The sequence below is a fragment of the Tenrec ecaudatus genome, chromosome 1, assembly GCF_050624435.1.
Source record: "Tenrec ecaudatus isolate mTenEca1 chromosome 1, mTenEca1.hap1, whole genome shotgun sequence".
Classification (NCBI taxonomy): Eukaryota; Metazoa; Chordata; class Mammalia; order Afrosoricida; family Tenrecidae; genus Tenrec; species Tenrec ecaudatus.
In genome coordinates this window covers 254,710,149-254,732,716 of record NC_134530.1, presented here as the reverse complement: position 1 = coordinate 254,732,716, position 22,568 = coordinate 254,710,149, and the positions used below count along the sequence as shown (strand labels likewise).

Below are 22,568 nucleotides of genomic sequence, written 5' to 3'. Positions count from 1 at the left end.
TGATCATGGCGAATTATTTGTTTTATATACTTTTGTATTCTGTTGGCTAATATTTAGTTAAGGATTTTTGCATCAATGTTTATTAGGGATATTGGTCTGTAGTTCTCGGTTTTTGTGGGATCCTTGCCCGGTTTGGGTATCAGAGTTATACTAGCGTCATAGAAGGAATTAGGGAGTTTGCCATCTTTTTCTATGTTCTGGAAGAGTTTGTGTAGGATTGGTGTTAGTTCTTCCCTAAATGCTTGGTAGAATTCTCCAGTGTAGCCATCTGGTCCAGTGGATTTTTTTTTGTTGGTAATCCCTTGATAATCTTTTCTATTTCTTCTATTGCTATGGGTCTGTTGAAATTCTTGATGTCCACCGAGGATAGTCTAGGGAGGGATTATTTTTCCAGGAATTTGTCCATGTCTTCCAAATTGTTGAATTCATTGGAGTACAATCCTTCATAGTACTGTGTAACTATCCTTTTGATTTCTTTAAGGTCTGTTGTAATGACCCCTCTTTCATCCCTTATTCTTGTTTTTTTTTTTTAGTACCAAGTTTAAACTTTTTATTTTTTTTTGTTTTAAACGTTTTATTAGGGGCTCATACAACTCTTATCACAGTCCATACATATACATACATCAATTGTATAAAGCACATCCATACATTCCCTGCCCCAATCATTCTCAAAGCATTTGCTCTCCACTTAAGCCCTTTGCATCAGGTCCTCTTTTTTTCCCCCTCCCTCCCCCTTCCCCCCTCCCTCATGTGCCCTTGGTAATTTATACATCGTTATTTTGTCATATCTTGCCCTATTCGGGGTCTCCCTTCCCCCCTTCTCTGCTGTCCCTCTCCCAGGGAGGAGGTCACATGTGGATCCCTGTAATCAGTTCCCCCTTTCCAACCCACTCACCCTACACTCTCCCAGCATCGCCCCTCACACCCTTGGTCCTGAAGGTATCATCCACCCTGGATTCCCTGTGCCTCCAGCCCTCATATGTACCAGTGTACAACCTCTGCCCTATCCAGCCCTGCAAGGTAGAATTCGGATCATGGTAGTTGGGGGGAGGAAGCATCCAGGATCTGGGGGAAAGCTGTACTCTTCGTCGGTACTACCTTGCACCCTGACTGACCCCTCTCGTCTCCTAAACCCCTCTATGAGGGGATCTCCAGTGGCCGACACTTGGGCCTTGGGTCTCCACTCTGCACTTCCCCCTTCATTCAATGTGGTATATATATATATATATATATATATATATATATATATATATATATATATATATATATATATATACACACACACACACACATTCTTTTTTTTTTTTTTGCATGATGCCTTATACCTGGTCCCTTTGGCGCCTTGTGATCGCACTGGCCGGTGTGCTTCTTCCATGTGGGCTTTTTTGCTTCTGAGCTAGATGGCCGCTTGTTTATCTTCAAGCCTTTAAGACCCCAGACACTATCTCTTTTGATAGCCGGGCACCATCATCTTTCTTCACCACATTTGCTTATGCACCCATTTGTCTTCAGCGATCCTATCATGGAGGTGTGCACCCAATGATATGATGATTTTTTGTTCTTTGATGCCTGATAACTGATCCCTTTGGGATCACTCGCTCACTCAGGCTGGTGTGTTCTTCCATGTGGGCTTCGTTGCTTCTGAGCTAGATGGCCGCTTGTTTATCTTCAAGCCTTTAAGACCCCAGTCACTATCCCTTTTGATAGCCGGGTCCCATCAGTTTTCTTCACCACATTTACTTGTTCACCCACTTTGGCTTCAGCAGTTGTATCGGGAGAGTGAGCATCATAGAGTTCCAATTTAATAAACGAAAGTATTCATGCATTGAGGGAGTGCTTGAGTAGAGGCCCAAGGTCCTTCCGCCACCTTAATATTAAACCTATAAATGTAGACAATTAGATCTATTTCCCCATCCTCATATATATGTTTGCATGTACACGTCTTTGTCTAGACCTCCATAAATGCCCCCTTGACTCCCAGCTCCTTCCTCCCTCTCCCTTGACTTTCCTCCTGCCCCACCACCATGCTCCGTCCCCACCTGGGCTACAGCTATACCCCTTCTCTACGCAACCTTACCCTTGATCGTTCCCCATCAGGCCTGTCACTCCCCCCTCACTACCATTTTGGGTCCCATGTTGTTCCCTTGTCCCTGTGTTTATTAACACCACTTCCTTACCCTCCTCCCCCTCCCCCACCCGGTTCTGTCTGTCCCCCCGGAACTGTCTGTCCTATTGTTTTTCCTCCAGATAGTTCATCCAGCTTGTCCTATTCAGAGAGACCTGTGGAGACACTAACATGCACGAAAACAAGACAGAGGAAAACAAAGCAACATTGTACAACCAGACAATAAAACAACAAAAACAAACCACTGACAAAGAACAAAACAAAACACTTCACAAAAGAAAGGCTTGTAGTTCGTTCAAGGATCGTTTGCTGGCCCTTAGGAGCGTTTTCCAGTCCAGTCTGTTGGGGCACCACGCCCTGGCCCTAAACTCCACTTTCAGCATTCCCTGGCGACCTTGCCACTCCATTCCCTTGCTGTTCCGCTGCACTCCCCCAGTTCTTTGCTTCGGTGTGGTAGGATCAGGTCAGGTGCTATTCCCACACTGTGTCTCCGGTGCTGTCCCCGGTATCTCCCTTAGTCACTGAGGGGCATCATGTCTCATAGTAGGGCCAGCCATGTTGTTCTCTCTGTGGACTGGCTGCTCTACTCAGGAACATCATCCTCACGGCCTCATGGGCCAGGCTGTGTTCCACTCTCTCCTCCTGCCCCTTCATCTGCTCCCGTGTGCTCTGATCAGATATGTCCATCTCCCGGAGCTGCAGAATCAATGTCATCCTTTGAAGCAAATTCTTTTCGGGGGAGGGGCAGGAATCCACTTAATTTTTGGTGCTGGGCCCTACTCCACGCCGGGATATTGCATTCACACCTTGCGGCACTGGGTTGAAGTCTGGTCCCACTTTCCTTTTCTTTATGATGCGCCTCCTGCGATCCAGTGGCGTTGAATTTCCCTCTGAGCAACTCTCCTGGGCTGGATTCTGCGGAGTCCCTCTGGTATGTGTTACTCCGTCGCCATCTTCCCAGAAGTCTCCATCCCTTATTCTTGTTATTGAGATTTGTTCCCTCCTTTCTTTGGTTAGGTTTGCCAATGGTCTATCGACTCTGTTTATCCTTTCAAAGAACCAACTTTTAGCAATATTAATTTTTTCCATAGTTTTCTTATTTTCCCTCTCCTGGATGTCAGCCCTGATTTTTATACTGTCTTTTCTTTTGCTATTAGTAGGATTGTCCTGCTGACTCTGCTCTAGTTTTTGTAAATTTTGTGCCAGCGTATCAATCATGAGTCTCTCTTCCTTTTTCAGGTGTGCATGTATTGCTATGAAATTTCCTCTGATGACTGCCTTTGCTGTGTCCCATAAGTTTTGGTACATCGTGTGCTCATTTTCATTGGTTTCTAGAAATTTCCTAATTTTCATCTGTGATCTGTGCCAGTATGCACTCCTTTTGCATTAGAGATATTCATCCTCCAATTGTTTGCTCTTGTTTTCTTTGTCTTCCTTTTGTTGATTTCCAGTCTTATGGCACAGTGCTCAGAGAGAGAGGTCTGTATAATTTCAATGTGCTTAAATTTATGTAGATTTGCTTTATGCCCCAGCATGTGGTCTGTCTTCGAATATGTGCCATAGGGACTTGAAAAGAATGTGAAATTTTTTGTATTTGGATGAAAAGCTCTGTAAATCTCTATCAGGTCAAATTGTCTAATTGTAGAGTTTAGCTCTCTAGTCTCCTTGTTGAGTTTCTTTCCCTGTTTCTATCTTTCTCCATGAGTGGTGTGTTGAAGTCACTCACTATAATTGTCGAGTCTGTGACTTCTTTCTTAAACTTTTGGAGTGTTTGGTTGACGTATTGAACTGGTCTCTCCTTCGGGGAATATATGTTTACAATGCTTAGTGGTTCATTGTCTATGATTCCCTTGAGCATTATATAGTTTCCCTCCTTATCTCTTTTTATGGTTTGCACTTTGAGGTCAATTTTATCCGAGATTAGGATTGCAACCCCTGCTTTTTTTATATTGCTGTTTGCTTGGTAGGTCTTTCTCCAGCCTTTGATTCTCAGCTTATTTTTGCCTGTAGCCTTGAGATGTGTCTCCTGTAGGCAGCAGATTGATGGGTTTTGTTTTCTAAGCCAGTCTGCTAGTCTCAGTCTTTTAATGCCTGAGTTCAGGCCATTGATATTCTGGGTTATTATCTCCATCTGCAGACTCTGTAATGTCATCTTATACCTTTTGTGTTGGTAGTTTTCCTACTTTCCTTTTTCATTAGTGTGTGTGTGTGTGTGTGTGTGTGTGTATCGTTCTTGACTTCTTTCCATCCTTAAGCCATTGCTATCTTGGGATCTGTTTTCTCTTTGTTGCCCTCTGGGTGAGGTTGTTCTATGTGATGGTCTCTTATTTATGCTTGGTAAGTGTTGTTCTTCTGCCCATACTGAGTTGGCAAGGATCTTTTGTAAGGCTGGGTTTGTTCTAACGTATTCTTTGAGTTTTTCCTTGTCTGAGAAGACTTTTGCTTCTCAATCGATCTTGATCGATAATTTGGCTGGGTAGAGTATTCTTGGATTTGCATTGCTTTCCTTCAATTTTTGGAATATATTACTCCACTCTCTTCACTTCTTCATAGTTTCTGCTGATAGGTCTGCGCATATTCTTATGTGGGAACCTTTGTATGTGATTGCTTGTTTTTCCTAGCTGCTCTCATGATTTTCTCCTTTTCCTCAAAGTTGGATAGTTTAACTATTATGTGTCTTGGTGACTTCTTCTTGGGGTTCAATCTTGCTGGTGTTCTTTCAGCCTCCTGAATGGTTGCCTGGTTTTCCTTCATTAGGCTGGGGAAGTTTTCCTCCAAGAATTCTCTCGCTATTGTTGCAGATGACTTCTTTGTTGTGTCTTCCTCTAGTAAGGCAATAATTCTAATGTTGTTCCACTTCATAGCATCAGACATAGCTCTTAGGTTTTCTTCAGCTTCTCTGATGATCTTATTAGATTTTTGTTCACGTTTATTAAAGTCTGCTTGGCTCTCCTCCACGACACTGATGCGGTTCTCTGATTCCTCCAATCGATTCTCAAGGACCGTGATTCTGCTACTGTGTTTTGTTATCTCCTCCCTAAGCTCCTGTATATCCCTTTGGTGTATGGCTTTTATCTCCTTTATCGTCCCATCCCTTTTCTGTATTGTTTCTCTCACATCCTGTATGACTCCAAAAAGCATTCTGAGAATTTCTTTGTGTGGCATCTCAATGCCTGCTTCTTCTATGTATGTTGTTATGTTCAGGACATCTTCTGCCTTTGCCTTTTGTTTCTCCTGGGTTTTTTTTTTGTTGTTGTTGTTGTTGAGGTCGCTGGGGCTGATGGCTGTTTGCGTTGAATTGTTTTAGAGGGACCAGGTGCCATTTTCCAGGCTCTCTCTGGGAGACTTATAGGACTGCCTACAGCTGATTTTACTATGGGATTAACCTACCACTTTATCCTCCGGTGGCTTCCCTATCAGGGGAGTGCCCCAGAAGGCTGGTCGGTTGCCTCCCTCGGTGTTACAGAGGTTGGGCTGAAGTTCCTGCAATTGCTTGGAATGTTGATAAGTGTTGGCTGAGCTGCCTTATGCCCCCAGGTACACAGGCAGGAATTCCCTGTTGAAAAGTTGGGCCGAGTATCCCCTGTAGAGAATGCGGGTCTTTCCCTAGCTTTGGACTAGCTATGCAGAATGGAGCTCACCTAGCTGGGTGTGGCACAGGTGTTAATGCCCTAGGACAAAGGGAGTGTTCTGTAGGTCAGCAGTGGAGTGTGAGAGAACAGGAGAGACAGGGAGGAGGAGAAAAATTAAACAGTAAGACTGTTTAGACTGTGCAGGGGTATAGGGAAGTGAGGGAAGCAAAAGCAACTATGTAGCTGAGTCCCACTCCCTGCCTGTGGAGCTGCAAAGGTTTATTCCTTGCCCCAAACCCCAGTGGCAGGCCACAGCTGAGCCACAAGAAGAGTCGCAAGAGAGCTGCTGAGCAGCCCTTACGGAAGTGGGGGGACAGAGAGCAGAGATGTTAACAGAAGCAGCAATGTAGCTGAACCCTGATCCCTGCCCGTGGAGCTGTGAGAGTTTGGGTTTAGTCCCTGCTCAGATGCGGTGCGGCAACCTGTGGCTGTGCTGTGAAAAAGCCCCTTTGCAGCCTTCCAAGGCTGTGTAGGATTTGAGAGCAGAGATGTAAACAGAAGCAACAATGTAGCTGAACCCTGATCCCTGCCCGTGAAGCTGCAAGGGTCCTGTCCCTGCCCTGAGGCAGGCAGGGGAAAACTGTGGCTGTGTTGAGACCAAGCCCTGCTACAGGCTCCAAATGGTCCCAGCTCCGGCAGATACAGTGGCTGGGCTAAAGTCAAGCCTCAGCCAGCTTCCACTGAGGTAAGCCAAAAGCCCCCAGCCCCTCAAAACCCCGTGGATCTGTGCCTACTTATCTTTATGATGCACCCCCTGCAATCCAGCAGCGTTGAATTTCCCTCCAAGCAACTCTCCTGGGCTGGATTCTGCAGAGTCCCCCTGGTATGTGTCACTCCATTGTCATCTTCCCAGAAGTCTTCTCATACAACTCTTATCACAATCCACACATACATCAATTGTGTAAAGCACATTTGAACATTCATTGCTCTTATCATTCTCAAAACATTTGCTCTCCACTTAAGTCCCTGGCATCAGGTCCTCATATTTTTCTTATTATTTTTGTTTAAATTATTTTATTGGGGGCTCGTACAACTCTTGTCAGAATCCATACATACATCCATGTGTCAAGTACATTTGTACATTTGTTGCCATCATCATTCTCAAAACATTTTCTTTCCACTTGAGCCCTTGGTATCAGCACCTCATTTCCCCCTCTTCTCCTCTACCCTTCTTCCCTCATGAACCCTTGATAATTTATAAATTATTACTTTTTTCATGTCTTGCACTGACTGATGTCTCCCTTCACCTACTTTTCTGTTGTCCATCCCCCAGGGAGGGGATTATATGTAGATCATTGTGATTGGTTTCCCCACTCTCCCCCACCTTCCCCTTCCCCTCCTTGTATGACTACTCCCATTATTTGTCCTGAGGAGTTTCTCTGTCCTGGATTCCCTGTGTTTTCAGCTCTGATCTGTACCAGTGTACATCCTCTGGTCTAGCCAGATTGATAAGGTAGAATTGGGATCCTGATAGTGGGGCAGGGAACACATTAAAAAACTCAAGGAAAGTTGTATGTTTCATCGGTGCTATACTGAACCCTGACTGGCTTGTCTCCTCCCTGAGACCCTTCTGTAAGAGATTTTCCAGTTTCTACAAATGGGCTTTGGGTCCCCACTCCGCACTCCCCCTCATACACAATATAATTTTTGTTCATTGATGCCTAATACCTGATCCTATCAACATCTAGTGATCACACAGGCTGGTGTGCTTCTTCCATGTGGGCTTTGTTGCTTCTCAGCTAGATGGCCCCTTGTTTATCTTCAAGCCTTTAAGACCCCAGACACTGTCTCTTTTGATAGCCGGCACCATCAGCTTTCTTCACCACATTTGCTTATGTACCCCTTTGTCTTCAGTGATCATGTAGAGAAGGTGTGCATCATGGAATGCCAATTTGATAGAACAAAGTGTTCTTGCATTGAGGGAGTACTTGAGTAGAGGTCCAATGTTCATCTGCTACCTTGGTACTGAACCTAAAAATACATGCACATAGATCTATTTCCCCATAGTCATATATAAATATATTTACATATGCACATGCCTGTATTTAGATCTCTATAAATGCCCTTTGCCTCTTAGTTATTTCCTCTATTTCCTTTTACATTCCTCTTGTCCCACTATCATGTGCAGCTTTCATTTGGATATCAGTAATTCCTCTTGGTTACATTGCCCTTGATCAAGCCCTACCAGGCCTCCGACACCCTCCTCACCATCAATTTTAGATCATTTGTTGTTCCCTTGTCCCTGAGTTTGTTAACACCCACTATCTTTCCCCCACTTCCCCCTCTCCTATGTCCCCCCTGGAAACATCGGTTCCGTTGTTTTCTCTTCCAGGTTATTTCTCCTGCCTATCTTATCTAGATAGACCTGCAGTGATAATAATATGCACAAAAAACAAGACAGAGCAAAATAAAGAAACAAAAGAAAACAACCACAAACCAACGACAAAAAACAAACAAACTTGAAAATAGTCCAAGGTCTGTTTGTTGACCTTTAGGAGAGTTTTCCGGTCCAGTCTGATGGCCTGTCACATCCTGGGCCCAGTCTATTTTTACTCCCTGGGGACTTTGTTTTTCTGTTCCCCTTGCTGTTCTGTTGCACACCCTTAGTGTTTCACCTCAATGTGGTGGGGTGAGATTGGGCACAATTCCTGCACTATGTCTCCAGTGTGTTTTGTAATGGGCCTGGCCCTATGTTCCTCTCTGTGCATTGACTGCTCTAAGCAGGAATATTGTCCTCAAGGCTTGGTGGGCCAGGATGTATTCCACTCTCTCTTCCTCTCCATTCATTTGCTCCTGTGTGCTCCGATCAAACATGTCAATCTCCCTGAGCTGTACCTTCAGTGCTGTCCTCTGAAGTTAATTCTTCTGCAGGGGATGGGGTGGGGTGGGGGCTGTCCACATAGTTGGGTTTGGGACCAGTTTGTTGCATTCATGTCTTGGAGCACTGGATTGAAGTCGAAGCAGACATTTTTTAAAATAACTTGTTATTGTGGTTTAGGTGAAAGTGTACAGAACAAATTAGTCTCCCATTCAATTGGTACACATTTTGCTCATGACATTGTTTGCAACCCTCTCAATGTAACAGCTTCCTTCCTACTTCCTCCCTGGGCTTCCTGTTTCAAATTGTCCTTCTCTCTGGGCCCTTTCTACCTTCCAAGCTTTGGTTTTGGGAAAATGTGCCCTTTTGTTCTCAAGCAGTTGGCTGTTCTGAGCCATACATTCTTCCCTGGTGATGTTATTCACTCCATAAGCCAGTCCACTGCTTGGCTGAAAATTGATCTCGGTGGGCACATTCGGTCCAAGTCTTGAAGGACTACAATCTTGGGGGTCCCTCTAATCTCTTCAGACCAGTAAGTCTTGTCTTAAAAAATAGATTTTGGATTTTGTTTTATATTATTTTCCTCCCACTTCTAGTCCAGGATCTTCTGCTGTGAACCCTATCAGACTGGTTGGTAGTAGTAGCAAGGCATCATCTAATTCTGGTCTCAAGGTTGTAGAGCTTGCGATTCTTGTCATTCATTCATCCTTTGGATTAATTGTTTAATCGAGACTTGCTTTCTGTACTTTTCTTTGCTCCAGATAGGAAAAGACTAATAGTTGCATCTTAGATGGCTTCTTGGAAACTTTTAAGACTCCAGATGCTACTCAATCAAGTAGGATTGTCGTATATTTTTTTGTGGACTGTTATGCCAATTGACCTAGATGTCCTTTGAAACTATTCTTCAATGCCAACCCCAATGACTTCAAAGTCTTTGGTTATGGCTAAGAAGTTTTCAAAATAATCAACTATATTCTTGGATATGTGAATATGTGCAGTGCATTGAAATACATTGGCCAATCATATATATTAGAGTGTACTTAAATTTACCTCACACATCTGTTCAGCTTGCATGTCTACTAACATATCTACTCACAGATTATTGTTGTTGCCCTTAATTGTAGATGACTTGAGTGTGTCTTTTACCCTTATGCACAGACCACTGTCTTCTTTTGCTTAATTATGTTGAGCTGAATATTATATTTTGCCTTTCCCTTCTCCAAAATTAATATGTAAGCCTCTAGTTACTGATTTTCTCTCGCTTTCTCTCCTCTCTGTGGTAGTCATCAAAGAATACTTCTTTCTGTGTTTAACCTTTTCTTAAATTTTTAGAACTGGTCTTGTGCAATATTCATTCTTTTTGCAATTAACTAATTTCATTCATCATGATGTCCTCCAAGTTCTTCCATGTTATGAAGTGTTTTACAGGTTCATAATTATTCTTTAATGTTGCATACTACTCTGCTGTGTATATGTCTCATGATTTCATTTTAGGCTTATCTGAGAATATTTAGATTGTCTCCACAATTTTGCTATTGTGAATAATTCTGCTATGAACATGTGTGTGGCTATATCTATTTATTTATGGCTGTTAATTCCCTACCATATATAATTAATAGTGGAATTGCTGGGTTATATGGTATTTGTATTTCTAACTTTTTAAGGAATTGCTGTACCATTTTTCAAAATGGTTATATCAATTTACATTCCCATCAGCAATTTCTGAGAGTTCCAATCTCTTCAAACTCTCACTAGCATTTGTTGTTTCTCTGTTTATGGGTATGTGTTTTTAAACTTTGTATTGTAAATTAGGTGAAAGTTTACAAAACATATCATCAATTTTACATTCTACCATTTATACTCAGTTTGTTTCAATTCATCCATTTCAATCCCCACAATGTGCCACTCTTTATCCTACTTTCTCTCTGTGTTTCCTGTTTCTATTCCTTTTTCCCTAGCCTCTGTCCTTGGATAATGAATGCCCTTGTGATTCTAACAGGAGTGATTGAATTACAGACCTGGGTGACTAAGGGTCACAGTCTTGGGGTTCCACCTGTCACTGTCTGACCAGTTAGTCTGGTCTCTCATGATTTAGAGTTCTGATCCACATTTTCTCTCACTCCAGCTAAGACCTTCCAATGTACATCGGGTCCCTCTGAGTTGGAGCCAAATCGACAGCACCTAACAATGACAATAACAAGTTTGTCCCTATGTTTTCCTGGGATGATCTTTATACAGTTTAGTTTCATAGTTCAGACATTCCTCTATCTTGAGTTGTTTAGGAGACTATCTCTCCCCCCATTAATGGCTTGTGGTGTTTGGTCAACGATCAGTTAGTTGTCTATATAGGGATGAGTTTACTTTTTGGCTTTCAGTGGTCTGTGTGTCTGTCACTGTATAAGTACCAGGCTGTTTTGACAACCATGACTTGCTTTTGAGATCAGGAATGTGTTTTACTACTCTTCTTGAGTAGCCTGACTTACCTGGGGTCTCTTTCATTTCCATGGAAAGTTGGTGATTTGTTCTTAAAGAATGATGTTGAAATCTCAATAATATTGCATTGTAGCTGCGGATCACTTTAGATAATATCGACATGTTCACAATACTAACAATATTAGTCTTCCCACCCATGATCTTGCTATGTTCTTCCATTTATGCAGACCTATTTTGATATCTTGTAGTAATGATTTGAAATATTCTTTGTATATATATTTTTTGCATCTCTGATTAAGCTTATTCCTACGTATTTTATCTTTAGGTTATCATAAATTATATTGCTTTCCTGATTTCTTTTTCAGAGTTATCTTTAAGGAAAAATCTGATTTTTCTTGATCGTGTACCTGCCCTTTTGTTGAAAAGTTCTATTAGTTCTGGTAGTTTTCTTGTTTAGTCTCTCAGATTTTCTATGTCCAGGATCATAGCATCTGAAAACAGAAATCATGTTGCTTTTTCCTTACCAATTTGCCTTATTGCTTTGACTAGATTTTCCAATACAGTAATGAAGAGGAGTGATGAGAAAGGGTTTATCTTTGTCTAGTTCTTGTTTGCAAGGGAAATAATCCCAGCCTCTCTCCCTCAAGAATAATGCTGGTCATTAGTTTTGTGTAGATAATATAATTGTATTGAAGAATTTCCTCCCATTCCCTTTTGTTGAGTGTTTTTATCACAAATGGGTATTGGATTTTGTTAAATGCTTCCCCTGCATTGATCATGTGATTCTTTTCACTTGTAAAATTTATGTCCTGGGTTATGTCGATTGTTTTCCTAATGTTGAATAATCCTTGCATATCTAGTAGGAATCCCATTTGATCATGATGTTGGTGTCCACCCCCTTTTTCTTTTTTATGATGTTGAAATCTATAGAATTTTGTTGAGAATTTTTGCATCTACGGTCATGAGGGATATTAGTGTATAATTTTCGTTTCTAATGATGACTTTGATGTCAAGGTTATACTAGCTTGAGATCATGAGTTGGAGAGTATTCTGTCCTTTCCTATGTTTTGGAATTGGTATCATTTCACTCAATGTTTAGTAGGGTTCTTCAGTGCAGTTTTGTCTGGGCCAGAACTTTTTGTTGTTCTTGGGATTTTTTAATGACCAGTTTAATTTCTTCCTTTTTTATGAGTCTGTTCACACTGTTGACTTCAGTCTATGTTTGATTATGTAAGTATGGTTTTTCTAGAACTTTGCCCATTTCGTTTAGGTTTTCAATTTTGTTGGTGTATCTTTTTCATAGTATTCTTTTATTATCTTTTTCATTATTTTGTTTTATTGTGAGGTTGCTTATTTTATTTATTGTTAATATTATTAGCATACTCTTAATCTTTTCTTCTTTTAAACTTGCCGGTTGTTTGTATCAATCCTTTACTAATTCTAAGAACCAACTTCTTGTCTTGTTGATTCTTTCTATTGTTTTTGTTTTTCATTTGTTTCTTCTAGAATCTTTTCTTTCTTCTTGTGACTGTAGACCTTTGTTTTTTCCAATTGTTGGAAATTTGTGTTAAGGTGTTTTTTTGAGTCCTCTCTTTCTTTTTGTGTATTTATCCCGATAAATTAATCTCTGAGCTCTGCTTGTGGCATAGGTTTTGGTATGTTGTATTTTCATTTTATTTTGATTATAGGACATTTTATTTCATTTTTTATCTACTAACCAGTAGTTTTAAAGCAAGATGTTATTCAGTTTCCATTATTTGATTTTTCCATTGGTTCTTCCTGGTACTGATTTCCAATTGTATAGTGTCTTGGCCTAAGAAGATGCTTTGTAATATTTCATTATTTTAAAATGTATTGAAGCTTGCTTTGCGGTTTATTCTAGGGAATGTTTCATGGGCACTTGTTCCCTACATGTCGTGTCTGTGCCCTGGATTGAGGAGCCTAAATTCTAACCTTTCCAAGTGTAACAGAGAAAGAAAAATACCATTTATTAGTTAGGAGGCTAGCCAAAGGAGCATCCTATAGCAACAAGGTTGCTTGGCAGATACTCAAATATCACATTTTTCCAAGTAGATTTTATACTGATCACTTCTAATAATATTAAACACAGATTTAGTACAAGTGGGATATAATTATTAAGATACATGATAGGCTAAAACAATTCTATAATTATCTTGACATATACTTTCCAACTTATCCCTCTATCATTCTTACTCAGTGACTGAGAAATCTGGAGAGATCAATTCTATCCCAAGGAGGGTTCCAATAGTAACTAACATTCAAACTCTTGTTCGAGCCCTTGGAAACAGTCTAAACACACAATAATGAATTTATAACAAAATTGACTATGGTTAAACGTGGAAGGCTCAGATCAAATGGCTGCAGTCTTACTCACAAGTCCCACATCTGGGGGTAAGGGACACATAGCTTATGCTGTTGTTGGGTGATAGGTTGTTTTTCCTGATTTAATTGGTTGGTTGATTGTGTTGTTTAAATCTTCTATATGTTTGCTGAATTTCTTTCTCACTGTTCTGCCCTTCATTAAAAGTGGTATATTTTCTACGAGTATTGTGGAGTTTGTGAAGTTCACTTTTCATTTCTGTTATGTTTGATTATGTATTTTGGAACTGTTTTGGGAAGTACATAGCTATTTATGGTTATGTCCTCTTATTAAATTGATCCTTTGATGTTATATCATAACCCTCCTGATCTCTGATGCTAGTTATTGCATTAAAATCTAATTTGTCCAAAATTAAGATCACCACTCCTGCTCTTTTTTTTTGATTGCTGTTTGCTTGATGTGTGTTTGTCTATCTTTTGATTTATTTTTATCTTTGTGTTTGAGGTGTTTTCCCCGTAGGAAGCATACTGAAGGGTCTTGTTCTCTTATCTATTCTGTCACTTAAATTCAAAATACTTGATATGTACAAATTTACTGTTGTGAATTTATTAAGTTGTATTCTCTTTGTTCTTTTGTTGTTTGTTTGTATTGAGGGTTGGGAATATCTTTGCTTCATCTATTTTTATGTACTTAGTCCATTTTATATACAGATTTTTTCTTTTGCTGCTCTTCATTTTATGTTTACTAAGTCTTTATAATTTTCTTCTTGGTTGGTAGATTTGTTCGTTTTCTTTGCGGTAACTCTGAGATTTATTATTACCTTCCTAGGTTAAAGTAGTTTGACTATCTTGATCTGTCTTGATTCCCTTTCTGTTTGGAGACTCTGCAACTACACGTCTTATTCCCTCTGCTTTGCTTTGTAGTTGTCACATTTACAGATTGATATTTCTTGTTCCCTATTTTCAGTTTTGTGGGCTTCCTTTATTTTAAAAAATTCTTTTATGTGAGATGATTTCTGGGTTGTCTGTGTGTCTCACTCTCAAATTGTTGTCCGACATTGTTGATTCTCTATACAAAGGACTCCTTTTCGCAGTTTTTATAAGTTTAGTTTGTTTTATTTTTTTTACAAATTCCCTTTATTTTTATTTAATTTTGCCATAAAATACAAGGATATATAAGGGGGTACCCCCCTCCAATGGATGTTTTCTCCCAAAAGCTCTGTATTTATTTGTTGTTGTTTTTTTAAAAACAGCCTTATCACCTTCCAAGTACTCTCCATTACACTTCATCTGTGCGTCCTTTCTTGGAAACAAAAAGAAGTTGCACAGAGCGAGGTCAGGTGAGTAAAGGGCAAGGGGCAAGAGAGGCATGCTGTTTTTTGTCAGAAACTGGCACACTGAGATGGCTGCATGAGCAGGTGCATTGTTGTGGTGGTAAAACCAGTTCCCTGTCTGCCACAAATCAGGCATTTTCTGTTGCACACTATTACACAATCTTTTCAGAACTTCTAAATAGAAAGCTTGATTAACACACAGTCTGACCTGGTGGAACAGCTCCAAATGTACCACAGTCAACATTTTCACATCTGGGAAGTTGACAGATGTCTAGAATGAGGTTCGTCATCCATCAACATTTCACCTTTTTTAAAACAAGAAAACCACTCTTACACTTGAGTTTTTCCCATAGCACTGTCCTGGTAAGCTGTGTTTAACATCATATTTGTTTCTGTGCCACTTTTCCCAAGCAAGAAACAAAATTTCACAGCCGCATGCTGTTCTCCTAAATCAACCATCACAAAAAACGATGTTCAAGCAAAACTGCTTTTACAAAAAAATTCACTGTGTTCAGAGAGAACCTTCCCAGGTGATGTCACTGGGTGCACTAACTCAGAGCGAGTTGCTCAATGCTCACCTAGTAGGAAAAATGTGTACTATGAAAGCTCCATTCCCACTGTTTTTGGGGGTGATGGGGGGTACCCCCTTGTATGGTTTTTGGTTGGGAATTATCTTCTTTCAGAGTTATATATACATCATTTCATTGTCTCCTTGCCTGCATGATTTTTGCTAAGAAAATCAGAGCTTTGTCTAAACAGTTCTCTCTCTCTCTCTCTCTCTCTCTCTCTCTCTCTCTCTCTCTCTCTCTCCCTCTCTCTCACTTTCTCTCTTTGGGTGTGGGGGAGTAACCTTTCATTTTTCCAAAGCTGGAAGAATTCCAGGATTCTTTTGTCGAGGACAAGCTGCCAGGGTGACAGAGTCACTAGTGGTCTTGCCCAGAGGTCGGGGACTTGGGCGGGGTCTGAAGCTTTGTGTCACCCCTCACAGGACTCATTGTCTACAGGACAAGCGAGCAAATCAGCTAATAGAATGTGCTGACTTAAATTCAGTGTACCACGAAATTCTTAGAACAAGGAACAAAGTTATGCTTTGCCTGCAAGTTCCTCATACAGGTTGAGTTGTTCAAGGCTGATCTCTGATTAGGCCTCCCAATCCCATCCTGTGTCTGTTCGCTTTCTTGCATCTCTACCCCCACTTTCAGAATCTCTCATTGCTGTGCAGGTTGTGGAATTCTTTCTTTGACTCTAGTTTTGGAAAGTTTGCGTATGATATATCCAAATGATTTTCTTTGTGGGGGGGGGGTGTCTATCTTTGTTATGGTTTATTGAGTTACTTGAATGCATATCTTCTTTTCTTTCCTAATAGTAGAAAAGTTTCTGTCAACAAATCTTTGACATTTTTTCTGTGCTTTCTTTTTGTCTCTTTCTCTTCTGGAATTCTGATCACATGTGATTTATTTCTCTTGATGATGTCCCACAAAATTGTTAGGTTTTCATTTTTTCCCCTTCTTTTTTTCCTCATGGTTCTGCTAATAGTTATGCATTGGGGTATGTATTTAATTCCACTGATTCTATGTTCCCTTGATTCAGTGTGATTCCTTTGTCCTTATAATACACTATTTATTTCTAAAAATTTGGTGTTAAGCTTCTGGATTTTGTCCCATTTTTGTGTAATTTTTCATTGTCTATTTTATCAACCTTTTTCTTGCACTATATTCCTGAAATTTTGTAGAGCGTTGTCTGTGTTTTCCTTGACTATTTTCTTAATTTGTTGTATGGCACTAAATATAATTATGTTTATTGTTCATCAGATGTTCCATTACCATTTCTTCCTCTGAATAATTTTCTGCCCATGTAATTTGATCACTTGTTCAAGTCACTTTGCATTTATTTGTGTGAATTGAAGTTTGTCTGTGGTCACTGAGACATTGTGATTTTATTGTATTTATTTGGTTATATGCTGGTTTGTTTACCCTGGTTTTAATTTTAAAAATTCTGTCTGGGTGAATGGAGTGGGCATGCTACTCTGGTCACTAGTTTGGCAGCACGGGGGCACTTGCCACCCCTCTGGGCTGTTATGGTAGCATGTGGTCAGGGTAGCAGGAATGTAGATACAGGATCCTGTTTGTTGGTTGTGCTGAGCAGCTGAAAATAGTCTGGGCAAGTGGTTGTCACCATTTATTGTGGATCCAGTAATGCAGGAGTGGGTGGTGGCACCTGCTCAGTGGGTGAGGTGGTGGTGTGACAAATGTGGCTGGGTACTATAGACAAGATTGTTTGTTTCACACTGGATTTGTCTATACTGTGTCCCTGTCTAATTGGCAACATCGTGAATTCTTGGCAGTTGCCTTTCTGTGTACTTCCTCTGGCAATGCTGCTTGCAGTGATTCAAAATGGCCAGGCTGCACCAGGCCAGCTGGGAAGGTACTTCCACTTTGAATATCTCCTTGTTCATTGATTTTGCTTGCTTTATTCTTCCAGTCAATGTTTGATCTAATTCTTTGTCCTTTCAGTTGGAACTCGGGGGTCCAGGATTATCATCTGTCTCTAATCTCACTTGGTATTTCAAGTCTTTGCTGTAGAAGGATGGCATAGGATGTCTAACTATATTGCCATGTTAACGTCACTCCTCAGAAGCAGACATCTGAAGAAAATTTTTCATTGTGCCTACTTGCCTTGGAAACTGGTCACACCCTCAAGGAAATATTATCTCAGGGTCTTACTAGGCAGTGAGTGCAAAACCACTTAGAATCCTGGCTCAGCCAAGGTGATACAAAACCTTAACTATCACAGGTCGCTCCTTGTCAACGTGGCACCTGCATTCATTGCCATTGAGTGAATGGTGACTCGTCTTGGGTTTTAGAGACTGCCACTGTCTACAGGAGTAGAAAGACCAGTCTTTCTCCTGAGGAGCTACTGGTGGTTTCAAACTGCCGACTATGCACATCACAGCTCAATGCGTAACCACTATACCACACTTCTCCTAAAACCATTAATTTTATTGAATGGTTTTTAATTACTTTAAAATTCAATTATATTAAATGATATATTTTAAAAATTAAGATTATTTATATAAAACTATATTTATATAAAGCAGAAACTAATTTCTAAGTCAATAATTTCTAAATAAAAACAATTATAAAATCACACCTTTACCTCACATGATGTAAACTAACACATACAACTTAAAATGCGCTGGTTCTATGTATATCTTATATTTTATAAGTGAACGAAACAAAAGTATTTGATGCTTACATAGAAGGAAGACATGTAACAATTATACTCCTCATTTCTGCAGCTGATCGTAACAGCTAAAGCTGGTACTTAAAACAACCTTCTTCCACTCACCACTCCACATTCCCTTTGAGATCAGCAAGCACCATCACTGCCTGTGGTTCTTTGTCTGGGTGGTTACTCAAACCGTCATTTCTAAAGGGTCTGGTCCGTGAGTAGCCATGCTGGAATTGTGTTGCTATCGTTTGCTATTTACTTATATCACATGGCATGGTAGTACCAACAGAGATCCTAAGGAATTGTCAGGATTCCAGATACAGCTTTCTCCATTATGGAATGTCAATTCACTTGACCTAGAATTCTTCCTCTCGCACAAGTCAAGCAAATATTTTGCAGGTTTCCCATTTATTTCCCTCATGCCCAAGTAGCCAACGCCATAAACCCACATGAGTCAGACCATACTGATGACTACTTTGACTCTGTTGCCTATTGTGGTAACCACACCCATCTTGTTTCTGTCTGTTAAGCGCTGCCATCATGGGCCCCAAGAAGCCCCGTTGTAATTAAGTGTCTCCATTCAATCAGGGCAGCTCCCCCTATCAATCTCGCTTCCCTAAATCAATAGCATCACAGCAGTCTTCAAGGATTCTGGGGCTCCTTTCACAAATTTGTTCCTCACTGTGGTGGTTAAGAGGGTATCCATGTTTTTATCCTCATAAATCCACTCTAACATGCAAATCCCCCTAACCCTTTGGAAAACTTCTACAGGTCTGGTGATTCAACTTGACTTAATGTAGTCTATGGATGCTTCAGTGAACCAACCAATTAAACTATTAGCTCTTTTTACAACTCTGCAAATGAGGTGCTAGTGGTCCACTAAGGGGCTGGTGCAGCTTTCTGAAAATGCAAATAAGGTTCATGGCATCTAAGTAGGGATAGAACGGTGAAACCAAAGTTTATGGAACCCTCCTTCCAGGCTTCAAATGAGTCAGAGGTAGAAAAGAAGAAAAGGGATGTATTAGACAGGGTTCTCTAAAGAAACAAATCCAGAACGCTAATAATTAGATATATATTTATGCAGATAGATAGATAGATATATAACATAAGAAATAAACAGATAATTAAATTATAAAGCAGTACAAATGGCTCAGGGCAACTCACTCCCATGAGACAGCTGTGAGACACTGGCAGCCCTTCAAGTCTTGAGGCCGCTGGGTAGTTCTCTGTAGATCAATTCAGGCTATCTGGGCACAGGCAGCAAACAGCAAGGTAGGTCACCAACAGTCAGCCAGATGACAGGGTCTGACAGTCTCCAGCTCAAGAGATATAAATTCCAATGGTGTGGTGAAGCAGGTCTTAAAGGAACCTCAAATTACAGCGATACAGTCTATGGGTTAGGTGTCCCACAGGTAGTGTAGCTTGCAAATTGAGGCACAGAACAAGCAAGGCAGCCGCACACTGGTCCGATGATCAAAGAGCAAGAGACAAGAAAGGCGAGGCTCGTTGAGCCATTTATCTCTCAGCCCTTCAATTAATCCCACATGTGTCTTTTGGCCAGGTGGGCACAATAAACTAACTACCTCAAGGGATTAGAGTGCATTCTTTGGACCCAGAGTCTCTGTTCAGGGAACCTCCTAGACTCAGGACACAGGTCTAAAACCTGGGAGATAGCAAGGACAGCGAGTAGCAGCAGCAGCAGAAGCCAAGGAACCAGAGACTGGCAAGAGATCATGTGTTGGGCTTCCTGACCTATAGATGGAGAGAGCTGAGCACCTTCAGGTTTGTGGATGGCGTGTTGTGCTTCCAGGCACTTAGAAGAGCTATGCTGACCAACCCATGGAGCAAGAAAGCTGTGACCTTTGAGCTACGTCTTCCTGGTGGAGTGAGGTGGAGCTAAATAACTTGATTACACTTGTCAAGGTAGGGCAGAGACAAGCAGTCCAAGAGACCTGAGGACGAGTCAGAGAGCAGCCTGAGTGTAGGCATGAACTCTGTCCAGAAATGTAACGTGTTGTTTCCCTAATGTTACTGGAATTAGGTTCTTATCTTTGCCAAGAGAAGGATTTACTCTAGCTAGCCATGGAGGCGATGCTGGAGAGCTGGAGGAGGTAGCCATACAACCAATACAGCTGAAATACCAGCTTCCCACCAGCACCTGCCTCCCTGGCTTTATAAAGGTTTCCTGGGGCCATGAGACTCCTAGAACTTCCGTTTGAAGATGGAGCCGCTTATTAAAGACTTCATTAAGAGAGATGGCCCAGCTTATCAGAATTCCTCTACGTTATCACCCATTCCATTATACAAGGGAATGATTTTTGAGTCTGTCTCTGGTCCAGGTCTCTCCGTTTGTTCCCCTGCCCAATCTCACCTAATAAACTCCATGAGTATTGTCCATGACTTCTGTGTGGCCATTGCAATGGATGATGGAACTAGTACAGACTTTGGAGGATGCTGGCGAGTCTGGCCTCCGCCTTAGAGGACTCAGTGGGGATGTTCACTTTGATCCTGTTCCTGCTTGTGAAGCTAGAGAAGGTCACATGTGTCTGCAGTGCCGGTTTTTTTTTAATGTAAAATATTTCATTCCACTCTGCGTTGTCTTTTTATTGTTGCCTTCTTCCCCCCTCCCACGCTCCGCACCCCCCTAGTGGTTTGTCTCAATTCCTTTGTTTATTTTGAAGGCTTTCCTTGTCCGCTATTGCTTGGCCATTCACTCAGAATAGAAGACACTCTGGAGCCAGTGAGCAATGGTTAAACTCTTGGCTGCTGCACGAAAGATTCCTTGTTCAAACCCACCAGTTTTGTGGGAGAAAGACCTGCTGATCAGCTTCCATTAAGAGTACAGCCTAGGAAACCTTCCGGGCAGTTCTACTATGTTCTACGAGGTGTCCAAAGCTGACTCCATGGTAGCCTACAAAGACCTGACGCTCTGCAGACCTGAGACTTGCAGACCTGAGACTTGGCTGAGAAGATGCACTGCATTATAGGGTGGTTGTGCGGCAAAATGCCACTGTTGTAAGGCCTTTTCTGACTACAGGTATTCAGTCCATTTCCCCAGAGGAGGGCCTCTGTTTTCCTGTTTAGGAGATGTAAGCTTGGTGAGAAGCATCCCCAAAGCACAGTGAAGACCAGTCTTCTAAAAAAGAGTCTTTTCTCAGCGCATGTTGGGATTGAGAGGTGAGCAATAGGTAACTTTTTTCTGTGCCAATTTGAGCACAAACACATACACACACATTTACATACTATTTTGGCTCCGTTTTAAATTCTTATTGAGAATTTCCTGCATATCATTAAAATGATTTGAGAACTTGATATTTCATGTGAAATATAACTTCACTATTTTGAATTTTAGCTTTTCTATTTGTTGGACATTTATAGTGTTTCTGTATCACTCCCCACCCCTACCCCCCACCCCCAGCCCCACCCAGGATGATTGCTTCAAGAGGACGTTGTTTCACCTTATGTTCTTCTCTACACAGGTTACATTCAGCATGCTGGAAATTTACAATGAGCAGGTAACAGTGAGTGTGGTCTCTGACACACAGTTATGGGTGACTCTACAGCTTCGTGGAAGCCACGTGGTCACATCACCTATCCCAAGTCTCTCGCCTGGCCTTGGCCCTCTGGCGCTTTCCTGCTCCCCAGCCTCAGTTTATGTCCTTTGTCTTCACACCTGTGGTTCAGCCACACAGGCTTTTCCTCCTTCCAAAGCACGCTCTTCATTCACCTGACTGCTGTCCCCTCCCGACTTTACCTGCCCTTTTGAAACCACTGCATTTCAGGAGCTCGCTCTAATGCCAGCACATTTTTATCTCCTGAGACAGTTTATTTCAGCCAGCATGTTTACTTTTTCTGTAAAAAACGAGCCAATGTTTGCTCTAGGCTTTGAGAGCCATGTGCTTTGTGTCACAACGACTCAACTCTGCTCAGAGAGGCCCCAAACCGCCAAAGACAGTGTGGATGAATGAGTGTGATGCTGTGCCCATCAAACTTTGTATATAAACACTGAAACTTGCATGTCATCGTTTCATTGTGTCATGATTCCAGCCCCACCCAAACATTTAAAAATATAAAAATTCATTCCTAGTTTGAGGGTCATTCGTATGGAAGCAGGGGGAGGCCAGGATCGGCTCACAAGCTAGAGCTGGCCCATTCTTGGAGTCAGAGAAAGAATCCGCTTTCACACTCCAGGCTCCCGTGGACTAGCGATGCGTCTTTCTGAGATGATCTAACCTCAGAGCCTCAGTTTCCTCATTTGTAAAATGGAGAATTAAAACACTTAAGAGCTACAAAATTTGAAAGAATTAACACAGTACCCAGCAAATATTAGATAATCAGTCATTTTATCCCCATTTTGCCTTTACCTTTTATACTGATTACTTTGTATTTAAAATTTTTATTTACATATTCTTATCTCCAAAACATATAGGGCATTCTTTTGAGCCTCTTTCAGTCAGTAGCACTTAGCACAATATTTGATCTAGAATGGGTGCTAAATGGATAAATGGGCAAATCTATCTATACTTGTAAGTTTCTTATGGACAGAGAGGATATGCTAATATTTCCTTATACAATCCCATGCGCCACTCCAAGCCCTGCACTTTAATCATTTCTAAATAAATATTGGGGAAACACAAGTGCGATTCCCAGACATG

At 41.2% G+C, this 22,568-nt stretch overlaps 1 protein-coding gene across 1 annotated transcript in view; it reads left to right on the top strand.

The window, feature by feature from the left end:
- Positions 1-22,568, top strand: part of LOC142440134 (kinesin-like protein KIF28P) — a 111,048-nt gene that overhangs the window by 20,103 nt on the left and 68,377 nt on the right. The window contains exon 4 of the mRNA XM_075542695.1: positions 21,393-21,428. Coding sequence (XP_075398810.1) covers positions 21,393-21,428 — 36 coding nt within the window. The remainder of the gene's footprint in view (positions 1-21,392; positions 21,429-22,568) is intronic.